This window comes from Juglans regia, chromosome 12 (assembly GCF_001411555.2).
Source record: "Juglans regia cultivar Chandler chromosome 12, Walnut 2.0, whole genome shotgun sequence".
Lineage (NCBI taxonomy): Eukaryota > Viridiplantae > Streptophyta > Magnoliopsida > Fagales > Juglandaceae > Juglans > Juglans regia.
Window position 1 is genome coordinate 7,579,005 of NC_049912.1, and position 27,137 is coordinate 7,606,141.

At 36.8% G+C, this 27,137-nt stretch overlaps 2 protein-coding genes across 2 annotated transcripts; one reads left to right on the forward strand and one right to left on the reverse strand.

Moving 5' to 3' along the window:
* Window positions 1-6,922: 6,922 nt before the first annotated feature.
* LOC109010403 (proline-rich receptor-like protein kinase PERK2) lies at window positions 6,923-8,491 on the reverse strand. The gene has a single exon (XM_018991235.2). The coding sequence runs from the start codon at window positions 8,399-8,401 to the stop codon at window positions 7,145-7,147; it is 1,257 nt and encodes a 418-aa protein (XP_018846780.1). The 5' UTR covers window positions 8,402-8,491; the 3' UTR covers window positions 6,923-7,144.
* Window positions 8,492-19,158: 10,667 nt separating this feature from the next.
* LOC109010399 lies at window positions 19,159-19,551 on the forward strand. The gene has a single exon (XM_018991232.1). It carries the CDS (start codon window positions 19,159-19,161, stop codon window positions 19,549-19,551), a length of 393 nt encoding a protein of 130 aa, XP_018846777.1.
* The last annotated feature ends 7,586 nt before the right edge of the window (window positions 19,552-27,137 follow it).

The window sequence follows — 27,137 nt, forward strand, 5'->3', positions numbered from 1 at the left end:
ATCATATTGAACTTACTTGTCTAAAACTTTGTTTTTTGTTTTTCTCTAAGGTGTTTTTTTTTTTTTTTAAATCAAACATCACTGCTTCTATTCATCAAATGTTGACAATACAATCTTGTCCTGGAGTATAAAACTGAGATGGCCTTCTGGACCATCTTCTATCCATACTACCTCCTCATTTACTTTGTATGCAAATTAGCTAAAAAATGTGTGCTACCTTATTAGTTTCTCTATACGTGTGTGTAACTGACCACAAAAGTCTATGTACTAATAACTCTCTACTATCTACTATCAGTTGGCCATTCCACTCCCAGTTGAGTTCTGAGCACAGCTTCAAAACTCTCCACAAAGCTACTATTTCTGCAACCACAGGAGAATTGATATTTTTTTTTTCAGGCAAAGAGAAACAAGAACATCCCCTGCTGCATCTCTTATAATCACACCAGCTCTCGTCTTCATGTTTTTCTTATCATAAGCTGCATTCCAATTCGGTTTCACTACACCTTCCCTTGGTGCCTTCCATTTAGCAATCTCTCTTCCTCCTCTGTTGCTACTAGTTGTTGTACTGCTACTGGTTGCTCTGTTGTTACCATGAGCACTTTGATACTCCTCTATGCTATGTTTGGCTTGGGTAAAGATGACTTTAGGGCTAGAAAAACCATTTTCAAACACAAATTTGTTTCTCCTCAACCATATATTTCATAGCACAGTAGCTGCAAGGCCCAGCTCTTCTTCATTCAACTTCTCTGCAATTTTCCTCCATACTACCCCAACACCCTCTTCACCTGATACCCATTTCTGCACTGAACTCACTTCCTCAGCCCAGACATCCACAGCGGTAGGAGACCTCCATAAAGCATGGCATGAGGTCTCTTCTTCACTCTCACAGATGGGGCATGTAGACTTGTCTAACACCCTTCTTTTAAACAAATGATCTCTTGTTGGTAAACAATTGTTAATTACTTTCCAGACAAAAATTTTGATCACTCCAAGGATATTCAACCTCCATAACTCTCTCCATGCTTCTCCCCTCACAGACCCACACGAAGGCTCCCCACTTATCCTTCTCTTCCTCTCCATCTCAAAATGATATGCTCATTTAACACTAAAAACCCATTTCTTGGATGGAGCCCAAATCTATTTATCCTAAAACCAATTGGACTTATAGGAATACTACAAATAATACTAGCCTCTTCTTCATTAAACACCTCCTTCACTAACCCTTCCTTCCATCTACCACACCCTTCTTCAATTAGCTATTCTACTCGTGCCTTTGCTTCCAGTACCTTCATTAGAGACTGTATTTTATAAGAAGACAGCTTTGGGATCCACCTATCCTCCCACACTCTTATTTTCTTGCCATTTCCAACTCTCCACACCAATCCATCTCTCAAAAGCTCTAGAGAACCCCATAAGCCCCTCCAAATCAATAAAGGGTTAATCCCAAGCTTTGCTTCCAGCACACTAGTATGCTTGTGGTATTTATCTTTCAAAACTATTGCAGATAAGGAGTTGGGGTTAATTAAAGCTCTCCAACACTGTTTTGCTAGAAGAACTTTATTAAAATTCTCTAGCTCTCTGAACCCTAATCCCCTCCTGAATTTTGACTACCCCATTCTACTCCATCTCATCCAATTAATCTTCTTGTCATTGTCCCTATAGCCCCACCAGAATTTAGACATGACAACATAAATCTCCTTGCATAGCTTTTTTGGTAGAGCAAAAACATTCTTGTGGTAAGATTGAATAGCTTGGATTACTGCCTTCAGTGGAACCTCCTTTCCAGCATGTGGAAGGAAATGATTTTTCCAGTTATTTATTTTGAGCTAGATCTTATCTTTTATTCCCCGAAATGTATTATACTTTGATCTTCCCACTAGAGTAGGCAGACCTAAGTACCTTTCATAATTGTTCTGTACCCTACCTCCAACCTCCTTCACTATTCTGTCCCAATCACCATTCCTCCCATTGGAGCTAAACATGATAGATGTTTTTTGCTTGTTCAAAATGCCATAGATTTTCTGCCATTCATCCCAACAAGCTCTCCAAGAAATGATGCAATCATCTACAAAGAGGAGGTGAGTAAGTCTAACACCACCTCTAGCCACTCCTACTCCCCATAACTCACCCCTTTCTTCAACCCCATTAATGAGAATACTCAACCCTTCAGCACATAAAAGGAAAAGATAGGGGGAGAGAATACTCAACCCTTAGCCCTCTTGGTTGTTTTATCACTTTTACTGGCTCTCCATTAACCATCACAGCATATGTAACCGTGGTAACACACTCCATTATCAATTTAACCCATCTGGCCCCAAACCCCAACTTCTTCATTACCCTTTTTAGAAAGGGCCACTCCACCCTATCATAAGCTTTGGAAATATCTAACTTCATAGCCATGCTGCCCCCTTTCCCTTATGCCTAGTTTTCATGGTGTGCAAGATCTCATAAGCTGCACTTTGATGCTTTGAGATTACTGCATTCAGCACCCTCTTCAATCTATTGGCAATAGTTTTAGGAATTAATTTATACAACACATTGCATAGGCTTATTGTCCTATAATCTCCCACCTTCTTTGGCTGTTCAACATTTGGAATCAAAGCCACATACATGAAATTCAAAGATTGCACAAGCTTACCTCCATTTAAAACACTCAAAGATGCCTCACAAATGTCCTCCCCCACTGTGCTCCAAAAGGATTGGCAAAAGCATGCACTGAACTCATCGAGACTAGGAGACTTGCATGGCCCCATCTATTTTAAAGCAACCTCCACCACTTCTCTGGTAAAACTCTTCTCTAGTTCCTTCACCATGCTACTTGTAACCCTTCATCCCATTGAGTGCACGCACTCCCCAATCACTTCTTTAGAAGGCTGACCTGACTTATACACTTCAGCAAAATGCCCTCTAAAGGCCTCATAGATCCCCTCTTGATCTTCTTTCACCTCAAATTGGGCATCCACAACAGACAATATTTAGTTTTTCTTTTTCCTTTTGACTAGCACAAGCATGAAAGAACTTTGTATTTTTATCGCCTAAACAGTACCAGTTTCTTTTTGCCCTCTTCCACCTTATATCCTCCTGCTCCAGCAGTTTTCCCACTTCAAATTGTAGCTCATGTAACTCAACAATGTTATGTGGCCCTTCCCTCTCTTGTTGCTTTTTAATTTTTTCAGTCAACAAGTTTATATTTCCATTCCTTTCCTTGTCTATCTTCCTGAACCCATTTGCCAACTTGCCACTGCACATTCTTAGAAGTTTCTGCACATCCCTCATAGGGCCAAGAGTCACCTGTTTTTCAGACCAAACCTTTCACATTCCTCCTCCTTTCAGCCAACTTGCCTCAAATCTGAACATATGCTTCCTTTTCTTCCTCAAGTTCTTTGCCCTTATGACAGATAGCACCACAGGTTTGTGATCCGAGCATCTTGTAACCATACTCTCCACCCAAACATCTTGGAACATAGCCCTCCCTTCACCATTTACTACAAATCTATCAAGTCTTTCTTTAGTGAAAGTATGATTAGAGTGACCATTACTCCACGTGAAAGGATTCCTCACACACCCAACATCAAACAATCCATTCCTCTCTAAAGCTTCCCTGAACTTCACCATCTGACTTTCAGCTCTCAAACACCCTCCAACTTTCTCATTTTGAGTCAAGATTTCATTAAATCCACTGCCACACACCATGCAAACCCCTCTGATGGCTTAAGTCTAGATAAAAGTCCCCATGAATGCTTCCTTTTCCCCACCTCTGGATGCCTATAAAACGCAGTAAACCAGACTTTACCATCCTCTTCATGAATTATTGCACTCACATGCCATTGAGAATAGCTAGTTATTTCCACCTCTTTTTATCTTTCCAGAATAGCACTAAACCCCCTTTCCTTCCGACAGGATCCACCATAAAACATCCTTCCATTCTCATTCTATTTTTTAAGCCTTCTACTCTACTAGCCTTTATCATAGTTTCTATTAGGAACACAACTTTGGGAGACTTATCCTTAACCAAATTGTTAAAGTCCTGAATTGTCCGAGGGTTCCCAAGCCTTCGGCAATTCCAACATAACAGATTCATAACTACTGGAGGGCTGCATCTTAGCCTCCGCCAATACATCCTCCATCAAGTGCCCCTCCATTCCCAATTTTGATTTCAACTTCTTTTATTTTCCAGCACCAACACTCTCCCCCTCCATCCAACCATCAAAGCTTCTTTTTAAACAAGAGACAGAAATAGAAATCTCACCTGATGTGCCTTTTCCCGAGCCCTCTTCTTCCATCCCTTCCCTTTCTGTGTGATGACTTACTTTGAAACGCCAGAACTATCTTCATTATGCTCACCCACCTGACTTTCCTGGATCACCATGGCTCCCTCTACCTTACTTTGAGTGACTGGCCTTATTTCTACCATACGCTCTCCAGGATCCCCCAAGCCATCATCCCTATTCTTCTAAGAAAGTATATCCCCTCCTACTTCCTCCACAATCGTCTTCCCCCTTACTCCTTCCACCTCCCCCCTCAGGTCTCACCCCTCACATTAGGTCCCCCAGCTTCAGCATATTGGCTCTGTTTTTTGAGATCCTCCTCCCTCACCTCCCTCTTTTTTATTACTACAGGAGCTCTCAGCCAGGATCCAAACTGATAAGGCTCTCCCGAATTTTCCTCCCCTTTACAACCTATTTTATCATGTAAAATACAACCACACCGAAAGCATATTTTTGGAAGTTTCTCATATTTCACTGGTATCCACATTCTTTGGCCTTCCAGTATAATTGTTCTTCCTCGTGCAAGCACCTTCGTCAACTCACATTCCACTTTCACCCTAAGGCATCGACCCCATGCCATTACACCCTCCTATTTATCCACTTCAACCACTTTCCCAATTGATTTCCCTATCATCTCACCCATTTTAAAATTCATCCCACTCAGAAGCAGGTTAGGCAACTAGGTCCAAAACTGTTCAGTCAAAAAATCAAATTGGTTTGGTTGGGTACTTCCATCAAACACTCTAAATACAAATAGATAGTTATCAAAGAGCCATGGACACCCCTTCAGCACTCTGTTCCTATCTCCCTGAGATGCAAATGTGATTACGAAACAATTCACTCCAATCTCACGGAATTCCATATGTTTACTCACTCTCCAAATTTTCACCGTCATAGATCTCATTGCATCCTTCCCGATCATTCTCTATGCACATATTTTCCCCACCAGACTCCTATCTCCTCTCTTATTCATTTTTTCCATATCACCTAAAACTACCTTGATGGGATCCTCCTCATCTTCATTCAATTTCAGACATTCACAGATCTCTTCAATGTCATCCATCATTACCGCGTCCAACTGACGAAGCCCCCACTCCTTCCTACTCACATGGAGTAGAGCAGACTCTCACACTTCACGAGAATCGCCACTCGAGAGGGACAATAGAGAGAATACTTTTTTTCTCTAAGGTGTTAAATGCGATTTCTAAACATTTCTATATATTTATCAGAACAGAAGGAAAATACTATTACTTCGACAATATATTTCACTATTTGGAGATCTTTCACTCGGTCAAACTTTTAATACGATCATGTTCATAGCTTTGTTTTTTAAGCTATTGTGAGTGAAAAAACCTCCTCAAATTCTTGATTTAAAGTGGGAGCCTTAATTAATTGGTGAGAAAATAAGATTCTATATCATTTATTACTTATTTAATATTGACCAAAATATTTATACGATAAGTAATAAATGTCGCAAGATCCGTTTCCTCTCTCCCACTCCAAGTCCACAAATTCAGACAAAAACTTACAAGACCTTCATGATCCCACTATTGTGAATAGAAGCCGTTATATATATATATATATATAGTGTCTTTTCGACCATCCTAAAATTAATGAAATAAAGACCGTATAACATATTAAAGACCAAAAAAAAAATATGAAGCTGATTCTGATCAGGCCCGGCCCACATCATGACTAAAGACGAATATTGATGAAATACACGTCTATTAAGTAGTCACTCTTCCCCACCAACATCTCTATATATATAAAGAGTCTATGAAATTTTCTTATTTTAACAGAAATTTCTTATTTTAACGAAATATGTTAGTTTTTATTAACTTTTCATCAGTTTGTAATAATTATAAAATACAAGGATACAATTATATTTTCCTTTACATTCTGTTTATGACTACTTTTATGGTTTCCGTTGATTTCTATTCCACTATTAATATCTTTAAATATGTTAATAAAGCAGATTTATTATAATAATAATTATGGATTCAATTTTCAAATTAAAAATACGTTATAATAGGAAAACAGATTTATGTAGATTTTATCTTTTCGTATTCATTATAATAGGAAAATATTATAATAATTTACAAATAGCCTATCTTTCAATAGCTTTTAAGATATATATTAGTAATAAAATAATAAGATATATGTACTTTATTTTTATTTTAATAAAATATATTAGTGCTTTAAACTGCGCACACATGCCTCAAGCACGTAAAATCTTACTAGTATATATATATATAAAATTATCAACGACCATACGTTCCTCAAACGAACAGATCATGATCGACTATAATAGACATTAATTCATAGCTAGGCTAGTGGCCAAATAGAATCAACAGACAAATTCCGTGAAGGTGATATTACTGCTCCATATAATATATGAGTAATGCTAGGCTTGACCAGTAGTAACAGTTGGACATGCCGTGCCATTTAGACAAAATTTATTCTTTTTATTTTTTATATTTTTATATTTTTTTAATATTTTTTAATATTTTTTAAAAAAAAAAAAAAAATTATCAATACACTAATAATATAATAACTTCATTAATTAGTAAGTAAAACAAATTAAATATATGAGAGAGAGGATATAGCATTATTGGTAATATATATATATATATATATATATATTCATTCATACATAGCAAACCATCCCTTTTATTACCAACAATGGCGATGGAGAATCTTAAGCTACATTCCACTACAAGTGGAACCTAGCCATGAAGAATTAGAATCCATGCCCTGTTTAATAATTACCAAACACTCCAACCACTCCGGCTTATTCAGCTGTAAATATATCTTTAGCCGAACTTCAAACACAAAAGCAAAGAGAAAATCCTCTCTCTCTCTGTGCCCGTCTGTCCCTAAGTATGATTGCCATTAACGCGATCCTTTACGTAGGACTCGGCGGAGGGCTTCCTAGAGAGAGAAAGGTGCACCCCAGGGTCATGGTGAGTGCATGAACAATTGTAGAGGATGGAGTTGTTAACACTCTGCACATTGCTGTTCATGAATGAACTCATGGGCTTTGAACCAGTTACTTTTCCTCTGTGACCCTTTTCCTTTTTAGGATTCCCCTCCTTATCGCTACTACTACGAATGCTTTCCGACTCACTTCCATGGCTTTGCGTTTTATCATTCCCTTTCTTGTCAACAACAGCTTCATGTTTCTTTTTTGATTGAATGAGTTCCATGAAGGCGCCTTTGTTTTCCCCAGCAATTGTTATAACCCTCATACCCATCTCCTCTGAATCCCAATTCTTTTTCCCTTTACTTTTCTCCTTTATCTCCTTGGCCTGAACTTCTTTTGACGCTTCTTCCTTTCCAATTGGGACATTGTTGGGCTTATAAAACTCACCATTTTCCTTCTGCGAATCCCCATTCCCACCATGCCACGGCTTAGGCTTATCAATGGTCTTTTGGATCAGGACAGTTTTCTGCTCGACTGCCATTGGGATGTTCTGCTCAGACTCGACCTCGGACTTCAACTGGGAAGGCGGAAGGATCAGAGGAGAGGGTGGTGGGGCAGTGGGCTTGGGCTTAGGTGACTTGGGTGTGGTTTGAACCACAGGGTTAATGGTTTTGGGAGGTGGGATAGGGGTTGGCACGCGAGCAGTGGTTGTGGTAGTGCTTGGAACTACTGTAGTGGACGATAAAGTCTGTGCTTGCAGTGGTGCTTTATCAACAGGAGAAGTTGGAACTGAGGAGGAAGGAGCAGCAACTTTGGCTTGAGGTGATGATGGCACTGAAGATGTGGGTTTGATCACAGGCACTGATGCAGATGGAGCGGAGACTCTCCCAGTTGGGGAAGATGGAACTGAGCGAGTATTGGCAGCTGGAACTGGGGCTCCATTGGAAGGTGGTGCTGGTGGCGGTGGTTGCGAGGCAACCGCTGGGATTACCGGACGAGTAGCCGTAGATGGTGGTGGGGTGGGTTCTTGAGATTGAGTTGGCTGAGACGGGCCGGCCAATGGCCTGAATGTAGACCGAACTATTGGTGGGCGTGGCTCCGGAACAGTAGCAGGGGCAGGGGCAGGGGCAGGGGCAGCCGGGGCTTGGTTCGGGCGGGCTATGGAAGGTAAACGGAACAATGGACGAGGTTGGGTGGGTTGGTTTGACATTTTATTAAGATGAAATGTGCAAAAATGGCTGAAAGAAGACTAGTACAACCAAGCAATTAGAGAGTTAGGAATGGGGAACATAAATAGATAGCCAATGTGTGCTGTTATTTATAGTATTTTACAATGAATGAGGATCCCAACTTGTGAGAAAGAAAGACACGCCAAAGAAAGAGGGTGAGAGAGGAAACATGCAAGGCATCAGATGCTGCACAGAAAGGACAAATGATCACCAACTTAAGTTTGGTATACAATTCATGAGTAGTCATGCATACAGAAGGGTTTGCATGCCTTCCAGCCCATGAATGATGGGACTTTACTCTAAAATAAAGTGTCTCTTCATTTAAATAAATAAACCAACGTTGGGAAATTAATGTTAGCATCCATCTGATCAGAAGCGAGAGATTAATTTTCACTAATCTCATACCAATTTAATTTTGTTGTGAACTTACGTGTATATATATATATATGTTTTGATGCAAACCTATTTATATTTGTGGCTTTCCATGCATATGTATAGTTATTTACGAAGAATTTATCTTTCAGAGCAACATTTTTCTTTGAAAGAAATCATAGAAATAGCAATACTCGTGATTCTAATTCTTTGAATTTTCCGACCCACATTAGGCAAAGTAGCAGCTTAAATATTCTAGCAAGATAGCATATTCTTCCATCTTTGAACTGCTCCAAAATCGGCAGATTTTTAGATTTAAGAAATGATGTTTACAACAATCTTAGAGTGCGCAAGTCTCGCACACTTCTTTTGAAAAAAGTGGATAAATTTGAGACTCACATGAAAAAATTAGTTTTTAACGTAGACCCTATTATTTAAAAAAAAAAGTACACGGCACTTGCATATTCTAAAACTATAACTAGCCTTTAGATTTTATAGTCAAGAAATGAGGGCCGGCTTAAGGGGTAGGCAACCAAGGCCTCCATAATTAAAAAAAAAAAAAATTATCACCCTCAAAATAGAAATTATAGAAAAGAGATAGATTAGATACAAGGTGGGAAAAATCTTACCTAAAATGGTAAATTTGGGTTAAAAAATCAGAGAATTTAGAAGTTCTACTATAAAAAAAAATCTTAGCTAAAATGTAAAAAATGTTCAAACATGGTACTGAAACTAGAAAAGTGAAAAAATGATGTTGTATTACTCTTGAATATTTTCTAAAATATGATATGTATTTTGATATTGATGACCTTGAATTGTTTTCAAAATTAAGTAATAAAAGAAGTACTACCAATAGGACATAATAATTCAATTAAATACAAATTGGATTCTCTTTTAAATTGTTATATTCTTTTATATATATATATATCATGTATATGATTAAATAGCAAACCAATAATATTTTTTCACATGTAGAAAATTAAGTCCAATTTCTCAATAAAATCTCATTATTTTATATATATCTTAATATTGTTATCATTTTAAATTAAAATCTCATATTAATGGCTCGATCGCTTTAGATACGCCGCCACCATAGGATCGGTAGAGCACTGATCACTAGTGGGCACAATTAGTTTTCTGATTTTTTTGGTTGTTTAATGTACGTACGTATAATGTTGATTTCTTTATATAAAAGAATAAAGGAAGTTAAGCATATTGTTGATAGTATATGACTGTGCTTGTTGCGGCTACCTCATGCGCCTTAAGAAAAAGCATATATAAAAGAAACACTGTTTTAAAATTCCATAATCATGGTCAACATTAATGCAAATATATGAAAAGTAAATTAATTAGTAAGCATCGATTGTTCCTGTCCGTCTACAGTTTGCGTGCTTCTGATCACTTTGCTTGCTCCGATAGCAAGATTTTGATGCTCTCTACAGTACTTTTTTCCTTTTACCTTTTCCTCGTCGCTTTGGAGATGCTTCAGCCAGCTAGCTGCTTCTTTATGTACTTTGCCTTAATGTACGTACGGTCGATTAAACTTTCTTCCTTTAATTTTGCAAGACGTTGGGGATGTTCTTGTAATTGAAATGCTAGATAGCTAGAAAAACGACCACCGTAAAGGAATACTACTGGATATCCCAATATCCCTATGCATAGCGACTCAATTAAAAACAAAATTGAATTTCTTCAAAAATTATTCATTTACTGACATGTTTTCCATTTTAAATTGATTATATACTGTACAAAAATATCAAAGCCGTACATGTTTTCCATAAAGAGTAATGCTAGTATACATCACTCTCATCCCGCTATGTAAGATGAATGATGATAAATGATTAACCAATAAAAGATCATCTAATGATGATAAATGTGTCACATCTTATATTATAATGAGATGAAAATGAAATAGTAGTATAGTGTATAGAATTAAATTAAATTGTCAGATGTGCTTTTAGCCCTCAAGCAGGTGATGAATGCTCCTTGATCATCATGCTCAAATAATACAGTTATCAGGTCGGCCTGTGTATTCATATATACTTTTCTTTTGTTTTTCTTACAAGTTATTCTTGTCCTAATTAGTGTCTTTCCTTGTGAACATTCTATTTGTTTATTTGATGTTATATCTATTAAGATTCTTTCTAAGAAGTGCAAAACCTATCTTTTTAATTCTCGAAAACAAACATTATGCACTATATATATATATAGCTATTAAATTCATTATGTTCGATTAAAAATCAGCCTCTATCAATTTAGCATTGTTCATCGTAACCCAACGACCCTTCCTAGAAGGCATACCCATTTTGGGCCCAAGCCCAGCCCATTTAAGCCTCTTACCGAACACTATTTTTCCTTATTTTTGCTTGTTCTATTAGAATTCTTATATTCTCTATCATAGATAGCTTAAAAAGATCATTGGTGGTAGTATTAGCCGGGGTGCTGCTCCTAAAGTCCACCACATTTTCTTTGATGATGATAGTATCTTGTTTGCCAAGTTACCATAGAGGCAAAAGTTTTAAACCGGAAGGCCTTTTCCAGCAATTTTTTGAATAATTGCAGCGCATTAAAATCGACAGAAAAAGTAACTATTTGTAACGATTTTTGTAGTTCGTTGGTTTAACTTATAACTGAGCAGACAATTGTGACAAACATGCGGCACAGTAAAAGTCGCTGAGAAAGACTATTTGCAGCAAATCTAGGGGTTATTTGAAAGACGAAAAACCCTTCTAGCTAGAATTAATAGCAATAAGTATGGGGTGTGCAAGAACTTAAATAACACAATAAATACTCAGCCTTCCTTCTTATTGAAAGATCAAGAAAGCTAGCTAGCATTCAAAGACTTCAAGGATATGGATCAGGAAGTTGCAAGACTCAAAAGAAGAGCATCATTGGAAGGGAGATTCTTAATAAGGTAGTAATACATGCAAAACATACACTAAGATGTTTAGAGCTCTCGATCTTGTTATGTAGAACTAGAGATGATGGTGGCCAGATTTTGGTTGGGGCAGCGTGAAGATGAAAGGAAGATTCACGGAGTGAGATGAGATGCTAGTTCTTTGGCTATCCAAGCATGTTGGGGGCGGGTATGAGTTTTGAAGACCTACAAGCCTTTAATCTTAGAGTAGTACTCTCAATGGCTTATGTAAAATACAAATTTCTTCCAAATAAGTAAAAATTTGTTTAAAACAAAGGTCGACCAATAAATTATGTATGCTATCTTTATTTTCCATTTAATAAACTCGCTACATGTAGCGGTTACTGTTCAGCTTCTAAACAAAATTATATTGTTTATCTCTTATTTCATCCTCGTTTCCATTTTTTCCTTTTACTTTTAGCTCTCTCTCAGTTGATAATGACTCGGAGTTAAGAGTAATTTCACCTACAACCGTGAAGTGCGTAAACGCCACGTAATCGCTTTGAAAAATAATGGGGTCTATTGTAACAATCGGGCTTTAAGCCCAGTTTCCGTTGAAGCTCAGCCCAGTCCACAACTGATGGTCACTTGAAGGGAGGCTTGAACGACATCGTTTGGTGAGTTCTTTTTCCCATTTCTGCTGCACTGTTTTTCTTCTCCACGAAATCTCCCCACTGCACTGCATTTCCACATGTTACTCAACCTGTACACTCAAAACCCATAACCTCTGCAGTTGTTTCTACCTCTTCTCACGTCCAAGAAACAAACCCTCACCTTTGAGCAAACATTGTCTTTCGGTTCCTCTCAACTTTTCTCTCCCTTCACCGTGCATTCAACCCCAGGTTGTTGGAGCTTCAACTATCGACCTCCACTTCATTATTTTTGCACTACCGTCGGTGACTCCATTCTCTCATTTCGACATCTCTCTTTCATTTTTATTTTTTTTTCTCTTCTTCCTTTTCTTTTGGTTTTACCCGCACAGACCCTCTCTTTTACTTGGTTTGCTTTGATTTGTTTTCACACACACCCACTCTGTTTTGGTTGCTGTGCACACACACTCAGACCTTTCATCCTTCCTTGTGCAGACCATCATCTATTTTTTCCACTAGAGATTCCAGTGAATTTTGGGCTTAATTTACAGTGGGTTGCTTCGATTCGAGGAGGTGTGAAGCTTTTGTGATTCTTTTAGGTAAGTCTCTTCCGAAAGTTTTGGTAATATTCTTGGGTGTTACATGGTTGGACTTTGAAATGTAGATAAAGTGTAGTTGATATGGTGGTGGTGTGATTTCTAATTACATTGTTGGCGGGGTTTAACAATGATCAAAGGTGGAATGGTGTTTTGGGGTTGATTGTCTTTGATTAAATACTTGTTGGTAAGAGGTAATCTTTATGAGTCGTATTTGGCTACTGCGTGGGAGTTTTTAGTGACGGTGATGGTGTTTAAATGCTAAAGGTTTGAGGAGGGTACTGTTCAGGTTTAATTTTATGTTAGTTATTGAGTTAAGAAGGGGCAGTTTTGGTTTATTACTCAATAAATAGTAGCTTATTGGATTGGTTTATTAAATGTTGGGTACATGTTTTGTTTAGGTGGGGTGTCACTACTAGAGTTCCGACTCGAGGTGTTGATAACACACGGAAGTCAGGTAAGCGGGGTTCATATACTAGTTTTGCATAAAAGAAATGAAATGAGGTTGTCTTTGAAATAAGCATGTTTATTTTTGAAAAGAAATCTGAAAACGACTTCAGATGTTTATTCTGCATATGCATAAATTCTATATAAAAGAAAGTATTTTCTGTCATTACTAGGGTAGACATGAGCCAATTTTGTACATTTTGTTTCTGAACTATGCAAAAGAGCGAATACGAAAAATATAAAAGTTTTTGTTATGAATAAATGAAAATATTTTAATTCTGTTTATTTTGAATATATGAAATGATCTAAAGCTATTCAGTACCTTGTTTGGATATGATGTGTCTTCTAAAAATCTTGGCATGAAGTTCTGATTTTGTATATGAATGTGATTTGATTCCAATGATGTTTCGTTCTGTTTCTGTTAAGGCCCAGGCACGAATATAATGATAGTTTATAATCCTACCACGGGAGTGAAACATGGAATACGGGCCCAGTCACGGGTATAATGGTGGTTTATAACCCTTCCACAAGGTAAAACATGATATACGGCCTAGCCACGGGTATAATGGTGGTTTATAACCCTACCACGGGGGTGAAACATGATATACGGCCCAGCCACAGGTATAATAGTAGTTTATAACCCTACCATGGGTATAATGGTGGTTTATAACCCTACCACGGAGGTTAAACATGGTATTTGTCCCGATGTAATTCTGTGAAATGATATGAATATAATGTTTTAGTTTGAATATGCCAATAGATTTTCTGTTTGGGAATAAGTTTGTTTTTCTGGAAATTTCGCTCTAACGTTTTTGTACCAAGTTTTGTTTATGCTTTTTTTGAAAGTAAATATTTTGTTTGCACACTGAACGTTATAAATGCTCATGTTTACATGCTAGTATATGCTCTCTGCTTGCTGAGTTGTTGATAACTCACCCTTAATCTTCATAATATTTTCAGATGACATTGATGGTTCGGCTGAGGATCAGTATTATAGTTTGTGGACAAGATTATCCGTGAATAGTGTTGGGTATTTCACGGTTTTAGTAATGTTGTTGGATGTTATTTATTTATTAAGTTGATTTCAATGGATTTAGACGGTTTATGGAGACTTATGTTAACTTTATTTCATTCTAGTTTGTTATTTGAGACATGAAGAAAAGTTGATATTTTATTTTGGTTGTGATATTGAGGATTTGATATGTGGGTATGTACCGTTTATTAAATTGAAGTATTTACCTTGTTTTGAAGATTTGGAAGGATATATTCTTGGTTTTGGAAATATATTAGTATTGTTGGAGTTGATATTCAGGTTATGTGAGTTAACTCTCAGGACCCTCAGGGTTGGGGCGTTATAGTTGGTATCAGAGTCAGATTTGAATTCTGCATACTATAAACCTTGGAGGTTTAGATATCTATAGGTTCATAGGATGTAAAAATTTCAGTATAGGAACTTGAGGACTATAAGGATGATCATGTGGATATTTAAGTTTGAGCTTCTAAGAGCCTTATGATTGATTTTGATGGGATTTGAGGTTTTAGATTTGGCAGATGTTAGGAATTGAATTCGTAACTTGAGGGTTTAGATTCTAATGATGTATGTGAGTATTAAGTGATGTCAAGCTTAAATAGTTATCTGACATATATATATATATATATTTGTATTTATACACATATTTTATTAAATTATTCTATTAATACAATATTTATTTTATTTATTTTAGAACGTTTCACCAAGTTTAAGCTTTCAGGATGGCAGCCCGTCGTCGAGTTTGAAGCCTTGAAGATTTAAACGAAAACAACAATGACGGGGGTTTCATGTTTGAACAATTTAATCAAACGCATCCTCCTACCTTTGATGGAAGAGGCGATACAAATGGAGCGGAGGATTGGATTCAAGACATTGAAGAAATATTCAGTGTTTTGGAGTGTACTGATCAGCAGAAAATTCGGTTCGCAGCTTTTAAACTAATTGGAGAAGCGAAGAGATGATGGAATTCTGAAAAAGTCATTAGGGAAGCTGAGGGGACTGGGTTGATTGTTTGGGCTCAATTCAAGCAGAATTTCTTTGTCCGATTTTTCCCTAAAGCGGATAGGAAAGCTAGAGCTAGAGAGTTCACCAACTTGGTGCAAGGGACCATGACTGTACGCCAGTATGCTGCAAGGTTTGCGGAATTATCACACTTCGCCGCATACCTAATTCCGGATGAGGAGAGGAAGACTAGGAAGTTTGAGGAAGGTTTGAACTACAGGATTTATGAACGAGTGATGGTCCTATAGATTCAGAATTTTTCAGAGTTAGTGCACAAGGCGATGCTAGTCGAGCAGAATCTCAAGAGGGTTGCTGAATTGCAAGAACAAAGGAAGAGAGCGGATCCACAAGGATTCTCTAGTTTAGATCAAGGGCCATGGAAGAAGAGAAATGAGGGAAGCAGTTCAAGTCAGAGACAGATGCAGGGAAATCATACCACTAACCTCTGTAAGTTCTGTAACCGCATACACGTTGGGGAGTGCAGAAGGGAAGTGTGATCATGTTTCTAATGCGGTAAGGATGGGCATTTCATTAGAGAATGTCCACTGCCTGCGGAGAACAACAGAAGGCCCAACCTACCTCAAAACTTTAGGCTGATTAACCAAGACAACAATCAGCGGAGAACTGTACAGCAAGGGTGTTTGCTTTAACACCGGGAAAAGCTGAGGACAAGAATGATGTCATCACAGGTATAATCTTTCTGACTTTCCTATTTAGTTCCTTATGTTAAGAATTAATGATTACTTATTTTGTTATCTCTATGGATTATATGACGTAAACATAGGAATTATCCCCCTGTTTTTAATATGGCTACAGTTTTATTTGACTTAGGAGCTACCCACTCTTTTATTTCAATGGATTACGTTAAGTTCTGCCCCGTTGATGCTGATGAAATGGATTACAATTTGAGGGTCTCAACCCCAGCAAGTGATATAGTGACCTGCAACAAGATTATACTTAAGTGTCCAATAACTATTAGCGGGAGGGAAGTGCCAGCTAACCTGATAGTCTTTCCTATGATTGGGTTCGATGTGATTTTGGGAATGGATTGGTTAGCTTCCAGTTATGCTAGTATTGATTGTTTTAAAAGGGAAGTGGTGTTCAAGTTTCCGGAAGAAGAGGAACTTTAGTTTATGGGTTCTAGAGTGCGTACCCCTCCATCAGTTATTTCTACTTTTCAGGTTGACAAGTTATTACATGATGGGTGTCAGGGGTACTTGGCTTTTGTGGTGGATGAACCAAAGGAAGAATTGGAGTTAGAAGAGATCCCTATTGTGAGAAAGTATCCGGAGGTTTTTCTTGAAGATTTGTCTGGATTGCCACCCGAGCGGGAGGTAGAGTTTGCTATTGAGTTAGCCCCAGGCACGACGCCTCTTTCCAAATCCCCTTATCGAATGGCACCATCGGAGTTAGCCGAGCTCAAAGAACAGTTGCAAGACTTATTAGACAAAGGTTTAATCAGGCACAATGTCTCACCTTGGGGAGCTACAGTTTTGTTTGTGAAGAAGGATGGGACAATGAGAATGTGTATAGACGACAGGGAACAGAACCGAGTGACCATAAAGAATAAATATCCGCTGCCCCGCATCAATGATTTATTTGATCAGTTGCAAAGTGCTCAGATATTCTCCAAGATTGATCTCAGATCAGGTTATCATCAATTGAAGATCAAGGCAGAGGATGTGCCTAAGGCAGCTTTCAGGACCAGGTACGGGCATTATGAATTCTTGGTCATGCCTTTTGGCCTAACCAACGCCACAACAGTATTTATGGACTTGATGAATCATGTATTTCATGAATTCTTGGATAAATTTGTAGTAGTGTTTATTGACGACATATTAATCTACTTCAAGGGCAAAGCTGAACATGAAGACCATCTTAGACAAGTACTGGGGACACTCAAGGATAAGAAATTATTTGCTAAGTTGAAGAAGTGTGAGTTTTGGCTTGAGTCTATTGCATTTTTGGGACATGTAGTCTCAAGGGATGTTATTTCAGTAGACCCAAGAAAAATTGAAGCAATAGTTAACTAGACCCAACCAACCAATGTGCACGAAGTTAATAGTTTCTTGGGTTTGGCTGGTTATTACTATCGGTTTATAGACAATTTTTCAAAAATAGCTGTTCCTCTTACCGCCCTTACAGGAAGAACAATAAGTATGATTAGACTGGAAAATGTGAGGAAAGCTTCCAGGAATTGAAGAAGAGATTGGTGACAGCTCCAGTTTTGACAGTCCCTAGCGAAAGATGAGGATTTGTGGTTTACAGTGACGCTTCACGATTGGGTTTGGGGTGTGTATTGATGCAGCACGGGAAATTAATAGCATACGCTTCTCGGCAATTGAAGATATATGAGCAAAATTACCCCACACATGATTTGGAGTTAGCCGTTGTTGTCTTTGCACTTAAAAGCTGGAGGCATTATTTATATGGTGAAAGGTACGAAATCTACATGGATCACAAGAGTTTGAAGTATTTCTTCACTCCGAAGGAACTGAATATGAGACAGAGGAGATGACTTGAACTATTCAAGGATTACGATTGCAACATTAACTACCATCCACGCAAAACTAATGTTATAGCTGATGCACTTAGCAGGAAGCCAATGAGACTAGCAATTGCAACTCTTACCACTCAGCCCCACTTATTAATGGACTTAGAAAAAGCTACTATTGAAATTGTTACTGGTGACTAGCAGGCATTGATAGCCAGTTTAATAGTTCAACCAGTTTTGATAGACATAATTAAGCTTGCTCAAAAAGAAGATTTTGAGGTAGCAAGATTAATAGAAGAAGTAGAAAAAGGAAATAAATATGAGTTCAGTGTTTCTGAAGATGGAGTGTTAAGGTTCGGAAATAGGTTTTGTGTGTCGGACAATGATGAAATAAAAAGACTTATCCTCGAAGAAGTGCACCGCTCCCCTTACACAGTTCACCCAGGTAGTACGAAAATGTATCGAGATTTGAAGGGGTCTTTCTGGTGGAATGGCATGAAGAGGGAGATTGCCAAATTTGTGGCACAGTGCCTAACCTGCCAACAGGTGAAACTAGAACATCAGAGACCAGCAGGGTTATTACAACCACTACAGATTCCAGAATGGAAATGGAAGCATATCTCTATGGTTTTCGTTACAGGCCTACCACGGACACTGACTGGACAGGATGCAATATGGGTGATAGTGGACCGTTTGACGAAGACCGCTCACTTTGTGCCTATCAAAGTTTCTTATAAGCTGGAGAAACTAGCCGAGCTGTATATATAGGAAATAGTGAGGTTGCATGGGGTACCCGTGTCCATTGTGTCGGATAGAGATCCTCATTTCACTTCAAAATTTTGGTGAAGCTTATAGGAGGCCATGGGCACTAAGTTAAATTTCAACACTGTATTTCACCAGCAGGCAGATGGTCAGTCGGAAAGGACCATTCAAATTTTGGAAGACATGTTGAGGGCTTGTATGCTAGATTTCAGGGGAACCTGGATACGACACTTGCCTTTAGTCGAGTTTGCTTATAATAACAGTTACCTGGCTAGCATTGAGATGGCACCTTATGAAGCACTTTATGGTAGGAAGTGTAGATCTCTTTTGTATTAGGATGAGGTGGGAGAAAGAAAAATTTTGGGTCCATAAATCATACAGAAGACAACAGAGAAGATTGAGACCATTTGAGCTAGAATGAGAGCAGCTCAGAGTCGACAGAAAAGCTATGCAGATAATCGTCGTTGCCAATTAGAGTTTGAGGTCGGAAATAAGGTATTCTTGAGGATTGCACCCATGAGAGGGGTCATGAGGTTTGGAAAGAAGGGCAAATTGAGCCCTAGATATGTCGGGCCTTTTGAGATTCTTGATCGGATTGGACCAGTGGCTTACAAAGTAGCCCTACCACCAGCACTCTCAGGAGTACATGACGTATTTCATGTATCTATGCTGAGGAAGTATATACCTGACCCCACCCACGTTATCGACTATGAACCTCTTCAACTTCAGGAAAATTTGACTTATACAGAAGAGCCGATGCGGATTATAGAGAGAAAAGAACAAATGTTATGGAATCGGACTATTCCATTGGTTAAAGTGGTATGGAATAATCATACTATTAGTGAAGCCTCTTGGGAATTGGAAGAGGAAATGCAAGTCAAGTACCCACAGTTGTTGGCCAGTGATCTTGATAACTTGTGACAAATTCCAAGGATGGAATTTTTTTATAAGGGGGGAGGATATAACACTCGGGCTCTAAGCCCAGTTTCCGTTGAAGCTCAGCCCAATTTCACCAAGCCTGGTCCACAACTGATGGTCACTTGAAGGAAGGCTTGAACAGCGTCGTTTGGTGAGTTCTTTTTCCCATTTCTGCCACACTGTTTTTCTCCTCCACGAAATCTCCCCACCGCACTGCATTTTCGCATTTTGCTCAACCCGTACACAAAAAACCCATAACCTCTGCAGTTGTTTCTACCTCTTCTCACGTTCACGAAACAAACCCTCACCTTTGAGCAGACATTGTCTTTCGGTTCCTCTCAACTTTTCTCTCCCTTCACCGTGTGTTCAACCCCGGGTTGTTGGAGCTTCAACTATCAACCTCCACTTCATTCCTTTTGCACTACCGTCGGTAACTCCTTTATCTCATTTCGGCATCACTCTTTCATTTTTTTTTTCTTCTTCTTCCTTTTATTCTGGTTTTACTCTCACAGACCCTCTCTTTTACTTGGTTTGCTTTGATTTGTTTTGACACACACACCCACTCTGTTCTGGTTGCCATGCACACACACTCAGACCTTTCATCCTTCCTTGCGCAAACCATCGTCTATTTTTTCCACTACAGATTCCAGTGAATTTTGGGCTTAATTTACAGTGGGTTGCTTCGATTCGAGGAGGTGCGAAGCTTTTGTGATTCTTTTAGGTAAGTCTCTTCCGAAAATTTTGGTAATATTCTTGGGTGTTACATGGTTGGATTTTGAAATGTAGATAAAGTATAGCTGATATGGGGGTGGTGTGATTTCTAATTACATGGTTGGTGGGGTTTAACAGTGATCAAAGGTGGAATGATGTTTTGGGGTTGATTGTCTTTGATTAAATACTTGTTGGTAAGAGGTAACCTTTATGAGTCATATTTGGCTGCTGCGTGGGAATTTTTAGTGACGATGATGGTGCTTAAATGCTAAGGGTTTGAGTAGGGTACTGTTCGGGTTTAATTTTATGTTAGTTATTGAGTTAAGAAGGGGCTGTTTTGGCTTATTACTCAAAAAATAGTAGCTTACTGGATTGGTTTATTAAATGTTAGTATATGTTTTGTTTAGGTGGTGTCACTACTAGAGTTCCGACTCATGGTGTTCATAATACACGGAAGTCAGGTAAACGGGGTTCATATACTAGTTTTGCATAAAAGAAATGAAATGAGGTTGTCTTTGAAATAAGCATGTTTATTTTTGAAAAGAAATCTGAAAACGACCTCAGATGTTTATTCTGCATATGCATAAATTCTATATAAGAGAAAGTATTTTCTGTCATGACTGGTGTAGACATGAGACAATTTTGTACATTTTGTTTCTGAACTATGCAAAAGAGCGAATACGAAAAATCTAAAAGTTTTTGTTATGAATAAATGAAAATATTTTAATTCTATTTATTTCGAACATGAACATATGAAATGATCTGAAGCTATTCAGTACTTTGTTTGGATATGATGTGTCATCTGAAAACTTTGACATGAAGTTCTGGTTCTGTATATGAATGTGATCTGATTCCGATGATATTTCGTTCTGTTTCTGTTAAGGCCCAGGCGCGGGTATAGTGATGGTTTATAACCCTACCATGGGGTGAAACAAGGAATACGGCCCAGCCACGGGTATAATGGTGGTTTATAACCCTACAACAGGGGTGAAACATGGTATATGACCCAGCCATAGGCATAATGGTGGTTTATAACCCTACCACGGGGGTGAATCATGGTATATGACCCAGCCATGGGTATAATGGTGGTTTATAACTCTAACACGGGGGTTAAACATAGTATTTGTCCCGATGTGATTCTGTGAGATGATATGAATATAATGTTTCAGTTTGGATATGCCAATGGATTTTCTTTTAGGGAATAAGTTTGTTTTTCTGGAAATTTTGCCCTAATATTTTTGTACCAAGTTTTGTTTATGCTTTTTCTAAAAGTAAATATTTTGTTTTGCACACCGAACATTATAAATGCTCATGTTTACATGCTAGTATATACTCTCTGCTTGCTGTGTTGTTGATAACTCACCCCTTAATCTTCATAATATTTTCAGATGACATTGATGGTTCGGCTGAGGATCAGTATCAGAGTTTGTGGACAAGATTATCCGTGAATAGGTATTGGGTATTTCGCGGTTTTAGCACTGCTGTTGGATGTTATTTATTTATTTATTAAGTTGATTTCATTGGATTTAGACGGTTTATGGAGATTTATGTTAACTTTATTTCATTCTAGTTTGTTATTTGAGACATGAAGAAAAGTTGATATTTTATTTGGGTTGTGATATTGAGGATTTGATATGTGGGTATGTACAATTTATTAAATTGAAGTATTTACGTTGTTTTGAAGATTTGGAAGGATATATTCTTGGTTTTGGAAATATATTAGTATTGTTGGAGTTGATATTCAGGTTATGTGAGTTAATTTTTCGGGCCTTCGGGGTCGGGGCATTACATCTACTGTTAAAAAATTAATTTTTTTTCATGTGGGTCTCATATTTTATTCACTTTTTTCAAAGTGATTATGTGACGGTTGCACAATTGACGGTTGCAAATATCTTTTCTCCAGAGTTAATGACTTGTAATAAAAAGTTCCTACTGTCATTTTGGGCTTAAGGGTTGTATTCAAAAGTGGATATTGCTTTGTTCTGCTTTGAGTTGCCTTATTTCAAACAGGTATTTAGCTGTCATTTGCTAGAGTTTGTGTAAAAACCATATGATGAAAATGTATAACACTACAACAAATTTTAGTTTCAAATGACCAAAGTTTTTAGTACGAACAAAATTTCATCCCTAAAAGTAATTATTGGAGACGAAATTTCGTCTCAAAACATGGATGACTTTATAAACCCGTTCGAACGGCTAAATATCCATTCGAACTAGATCTTTTGTAGTGAATTAGGTTGTCTCAAAAAGTCAAAACCGTTCGAACAGAGAATTAATGTCTATTTGAATGGTGTATAATCTGTTCGAATGACACCTATTTCATTCAAACAAGTTCGAGCACCACATTTAGGCATTCGAACGAATAGTTTGGTGAGAAATTAAATTAAAATTGGCGGGAATTTTTTTAAACCTGTTCGAACGGGAAATAAATCGAACGAAATATAAAATATTTATGAGTTCATAAATTAATTTTATTTAATTAATTTTAAAATATTTTAGTGATTTCTTTTATGTTAAATAAGATTTTTAGTTAAATAAATATTACTTTAAAGCTAGTGTCATTTTTTATATTATCGTGAACGGTAAGTAAAATGAAAAAAAAAACATTATTAACAATAAACAAGCTAGCAAACACTAAAAATAAAAATCATACATTAATTGCATCCCTAAAATATAATGTTCAATAAAACATAAAAGAGTAAAATAATAACTAAAACTATTTATTTGCTAATTAGATCAAAATCCTCTTGTAAGGCAATTATGCATCCATCCATGTCCTTAAGCTTCTCCATGATGGGTTCAATGAACTCCTTCTTCATATGTTGTTTGAGTTCCTCGAACAAAGATCGTACATGATCTCCAGAGTAGCCCCAGCAGGTTGTCTCTCAACAACGATAGTACTACTAGAAGCTAGATCACTCGGCATGCCACTATCTTGTACTATTTGAATCTTCCGCAAGTGACTTATGCTCTTACTGAATGTGATATTGTTAAGGGTTCCCATCTGCAGCAACCTCTGCTCAGTCCCTTGCACAGTAACCCCCAATCAGAGTAGGAAGTTAGATATCAGCAGCGTAAATGGTAGACTACCTCCACTCGAAAAGCGTGACTCCGATCAAATGCAGAGGAATAAATATAATGCCAAATCAATCGGCTTCTCCTGTGCTATCCACAACATAAATTGAGCTCGCTTGATGCCAAAATCAATCTTGTGTTTTCTCAGATAAATATTAGTGAAAACAACCAAATTTATGTAGATGATCCGGAGTATGGGAGCCCATGGCGAGTAGTGGAGAAGTTTGCACCAAGAAATATATATGATTACATTCCAGAGGCAGACAAACCAAATGAAAAAGTTGATAGTCTAGCAAATGAATAAACATATCAAGAAAACGAATCAAGCATCAATCTATTGCATAGAGAAGATATTCAACCCGAAGTAATTGATGGTGAAATATCAGAAGAACATGAATCAACTGAAGTGTCTAATGAGGATGAGGGCAACTGGTCAAGCAAAATAGATAGTGAATGAATTTTAAACAGATATTTGTGTAAGTATCATTCTTATAAATATTCATAATGTTTATTCGAGTAATAATTTATTACAATTTCAAACAGATATACCTCCCAAATGCAAAGTAACACATGCGTCATTTCTATGCATTAACAACTCCTTACGTGGTTCATCTGCCATCAATAGTGGGCCAACATCACCAGACCCAAAATAAAGTATTTTATCAAATTAAATACTAAATTTAATGCTCGATTTAAGTAATATATATCTATAAAATAATTTAATTTAATTAAAAAATATGCTTTAATTTCTGTATATATAGCTATTGTAAGCCAGCACCGAGGTCGAGGAACTATGAGGGGTGTCTGCATAGAGAAAGTAAGGAAAGTGGATAAAATTAAAGTTGATATTCCTCATCATCACACCGGTGGCTCCGGGAATTCGTTAGCTTCGCTTGCTTCTTATGTTGGTACCCCTACTCGCACGTATGCACCAATGGCTATATCCTTTTGGGTTAAAGTTTTCCATGATGTGAAAGATCACATAAAAAATCGTTGTTTGGTAATAAGTTACATCCCAATAACTAAATATAACATGTTAATTTGAAGTTACTTTGTATTTATGCTAATTGTTTATAATTTTTGAAAGGATGAGTTTGAACTTAATTTTGATAGACGAGAGGATCGATTAACAGTTGAGGAACAGATGGCGAATGCATTCTAGAGGCACAAAGGTTGATGCCATGCACACTATTAGAAGTTTAGTACTACAACAGAGGCGTGCCAAAATCCATTCCAAACAATACTACCAAACGAATGGGAGAAGATTTGTTATATGTTTGAAGATCCTGTTTATCAGGTAATTTCGCTACTATATTATTTTAATAGTATATGATAAGTGTATTAAACAAATAAACATAATATTTTTTTTAGCAATGGAGTACTGTGAACAAAGCAAATAGATCAAATTTAACTATACATCATCATGAGAGTTCTCGGTCTTTTCATCGTTTGTCTAAACAAATGGTAAGTTATTCTAGTCCCCGTTAAATATTAACATATACACTTTTTTTATTTAAGCTCTAATATAAATTTTCCTTTCGTAGCAAGAAGAAAGTCCTCCTGACTATGATTTGATCCAATTATATGCTGAAGCACATAAAAATCATGATGGTGCTTGGACCAGTCCCGAAGTTGAGGCAAATTATATAAGTTTAAGTTTCTTTAATTCTATTGTCTAATAATACTTTATTACTTATACTTATTTTAATATTTGTTTTTTGTAGGACAATATGATATCTCTTAAATAAACTGTTGCGGATCTATCTGATGAATCATCTGTCAACGATGCTTAGATCTTTTCTCAAGTTCTTAGATCACCTTCTGGATATCTGAGGGACTTAGGACGTTGCGTATCAACATCATCATCCTTTTCTCAAGATAGAACGAATGACAAAACTAAGGAATTAGAGGAAGCAGTAGTTGAGATAAAATAATTGAGGTCTAAGGAAAAAGAGTTGCATACTCGATTAGATCAAGTAGTAGATTTAGAGGCGAGATTAGAAGAAAACTTGCATAAGTGGCTGGAGATGAATAACCAAAAATTGTTTGAACAATGGCAATCAATAATGTCCCAAAACTCTATGCCACCACCACAATCTTAAAACTTATTTTCTTAATTGTCTTTTTATTATTCTGTTCTAAAACACTGACATTTGAACAATTTTGATGTTTAAATTCTATTTGCTCCATATTTGTAACATTATTATGAAATTTTTATTAATTCAGTTTTGTATGATGAGCACCGTTCGAATGGGAAATACCCAGTTCAAACGGTAAATTACAATTTATAAATCCATTCAAATAGAAAATAACACATTCGAACGATAACTGAGAAATAGATTCCGTTCGAACGGACATAATTTTTGTACATATAATGACTGTTCAAATAACAAAACATTTGTTCAAACAATAGTAATACGACAAATCTAGTTTGAACAGAAAGAATTTCCGAACATATGACGTTTGTTCGAACAATAAAATTTACGTTTGAACAAAAATAATATGAAAATTTAGGTGTTCGAACAAATATAATCTGTTCGAACGGGCAGTCCGTTTGAGCAAGATCAAATTATTCGGTCGTACGAATCAAATTATCTTACCGGTCGAACGACACTTGTCGGTTCGAACGGAACCTTATCAATTCAAATGGTTTTTTGAGACGAACATGGTTCGTCTAAAAAAAAAAACTGTTCCAACACTTTCGAATGGTTCCACCCAATTTTGTCCTTAAACATAATTTTTTGAAACTCTCCAAAATCCTTTTGAGACAGGCTTTTCGAGAAAAAATAGAGATGAGATTTTTTAATCTCCAAAAATTTGTTGGGACAAAATTTGTTGTTTTTGAGACAAAATGATTCATCCTAAAAAACCCAATCTCTTGTAGTGTAAGGGACGAAATGTACTGTTGGTCCTTGTTTAAACCAGTAGCTTTATTCTTGTAATATAATCCAATCTTTTAATGTTCTAATTTTTTGTATGATTTATATTTTTTTATTTTACATGTATAGTACAAAATTACATCACATTGTATATAGAAAGATATTGTAAATGTAAAAAGATATGAGGATATTGCAAATTTATTTATAGTTAAAATTCTTTATTTTGATGAAAAAGATAAACAAAATAAAATTATTTAAATGATATAGAGAAAAAATAGATAAGGTGGTGTATGGTATATTGTAAAAATTATTAGCTAAAATATAAAAAAAGTGAGTTTTGGTTATGTATTTTAGAGAACAAGATACAAAAACCATTGAGAGTGCTCTTAGATTATTATCAAAATAGGGGTGGAGATTACTTCCAAAAGCCTAAATTAGGGTCCGTTTAGCAACACAATTGTTCTAAAGTATTCTAAGATATTCTCTCTATCCAAATATTGTTTAAACACAAAACACTTTCAATTTCAAATGTTCAACTTTTTCATATAATTATTGACTAATCATTATAGGTTTCCTAAACTCCCAAACAATACCAATTTTTCATATTTCAAAATAAAAATTATATTCAATTTTTTTTTAACTTTATAATATTTTTATTTAACTTTTTTTTCTCTTATTTCTCAAAATTCAATAAAATGTTTTAATTCAAACTAGTTCACTATTACTCACAGATATACTAAGATGTTCTAAGTATTCATACGACCGTCCCATATTGTTCAATTAGAAAGTTTCTAATAATAAATACTTCCCAAAACTTCCCTCATTCATGCTGGTGTTAGGACAGAACCCTACTATATGGATGTGGAAGTATCATTTCAGCAAAGAATATATTAGCTGTGGGTTGCTGTTGGAGAGTTGGGGATG

What these genes read in the sequence shown, in the direction of transcription:
- LOC109010403 (XM_018991235.2), bottom strand. Translation starts at nt 8,401, where the DNA reads ATGTCAAACCAACCCACCCAACCTCGTCCATTGTTCCGTTTACCTTCC.
- LOC109010399 (XM_018991232.1), top strand. Translation starts at nt 19,159, where the DNA reads ATGAGGTTTGGAAAGAAGGGCAAATTGAGCCCTAGATATGTCGGGCCT.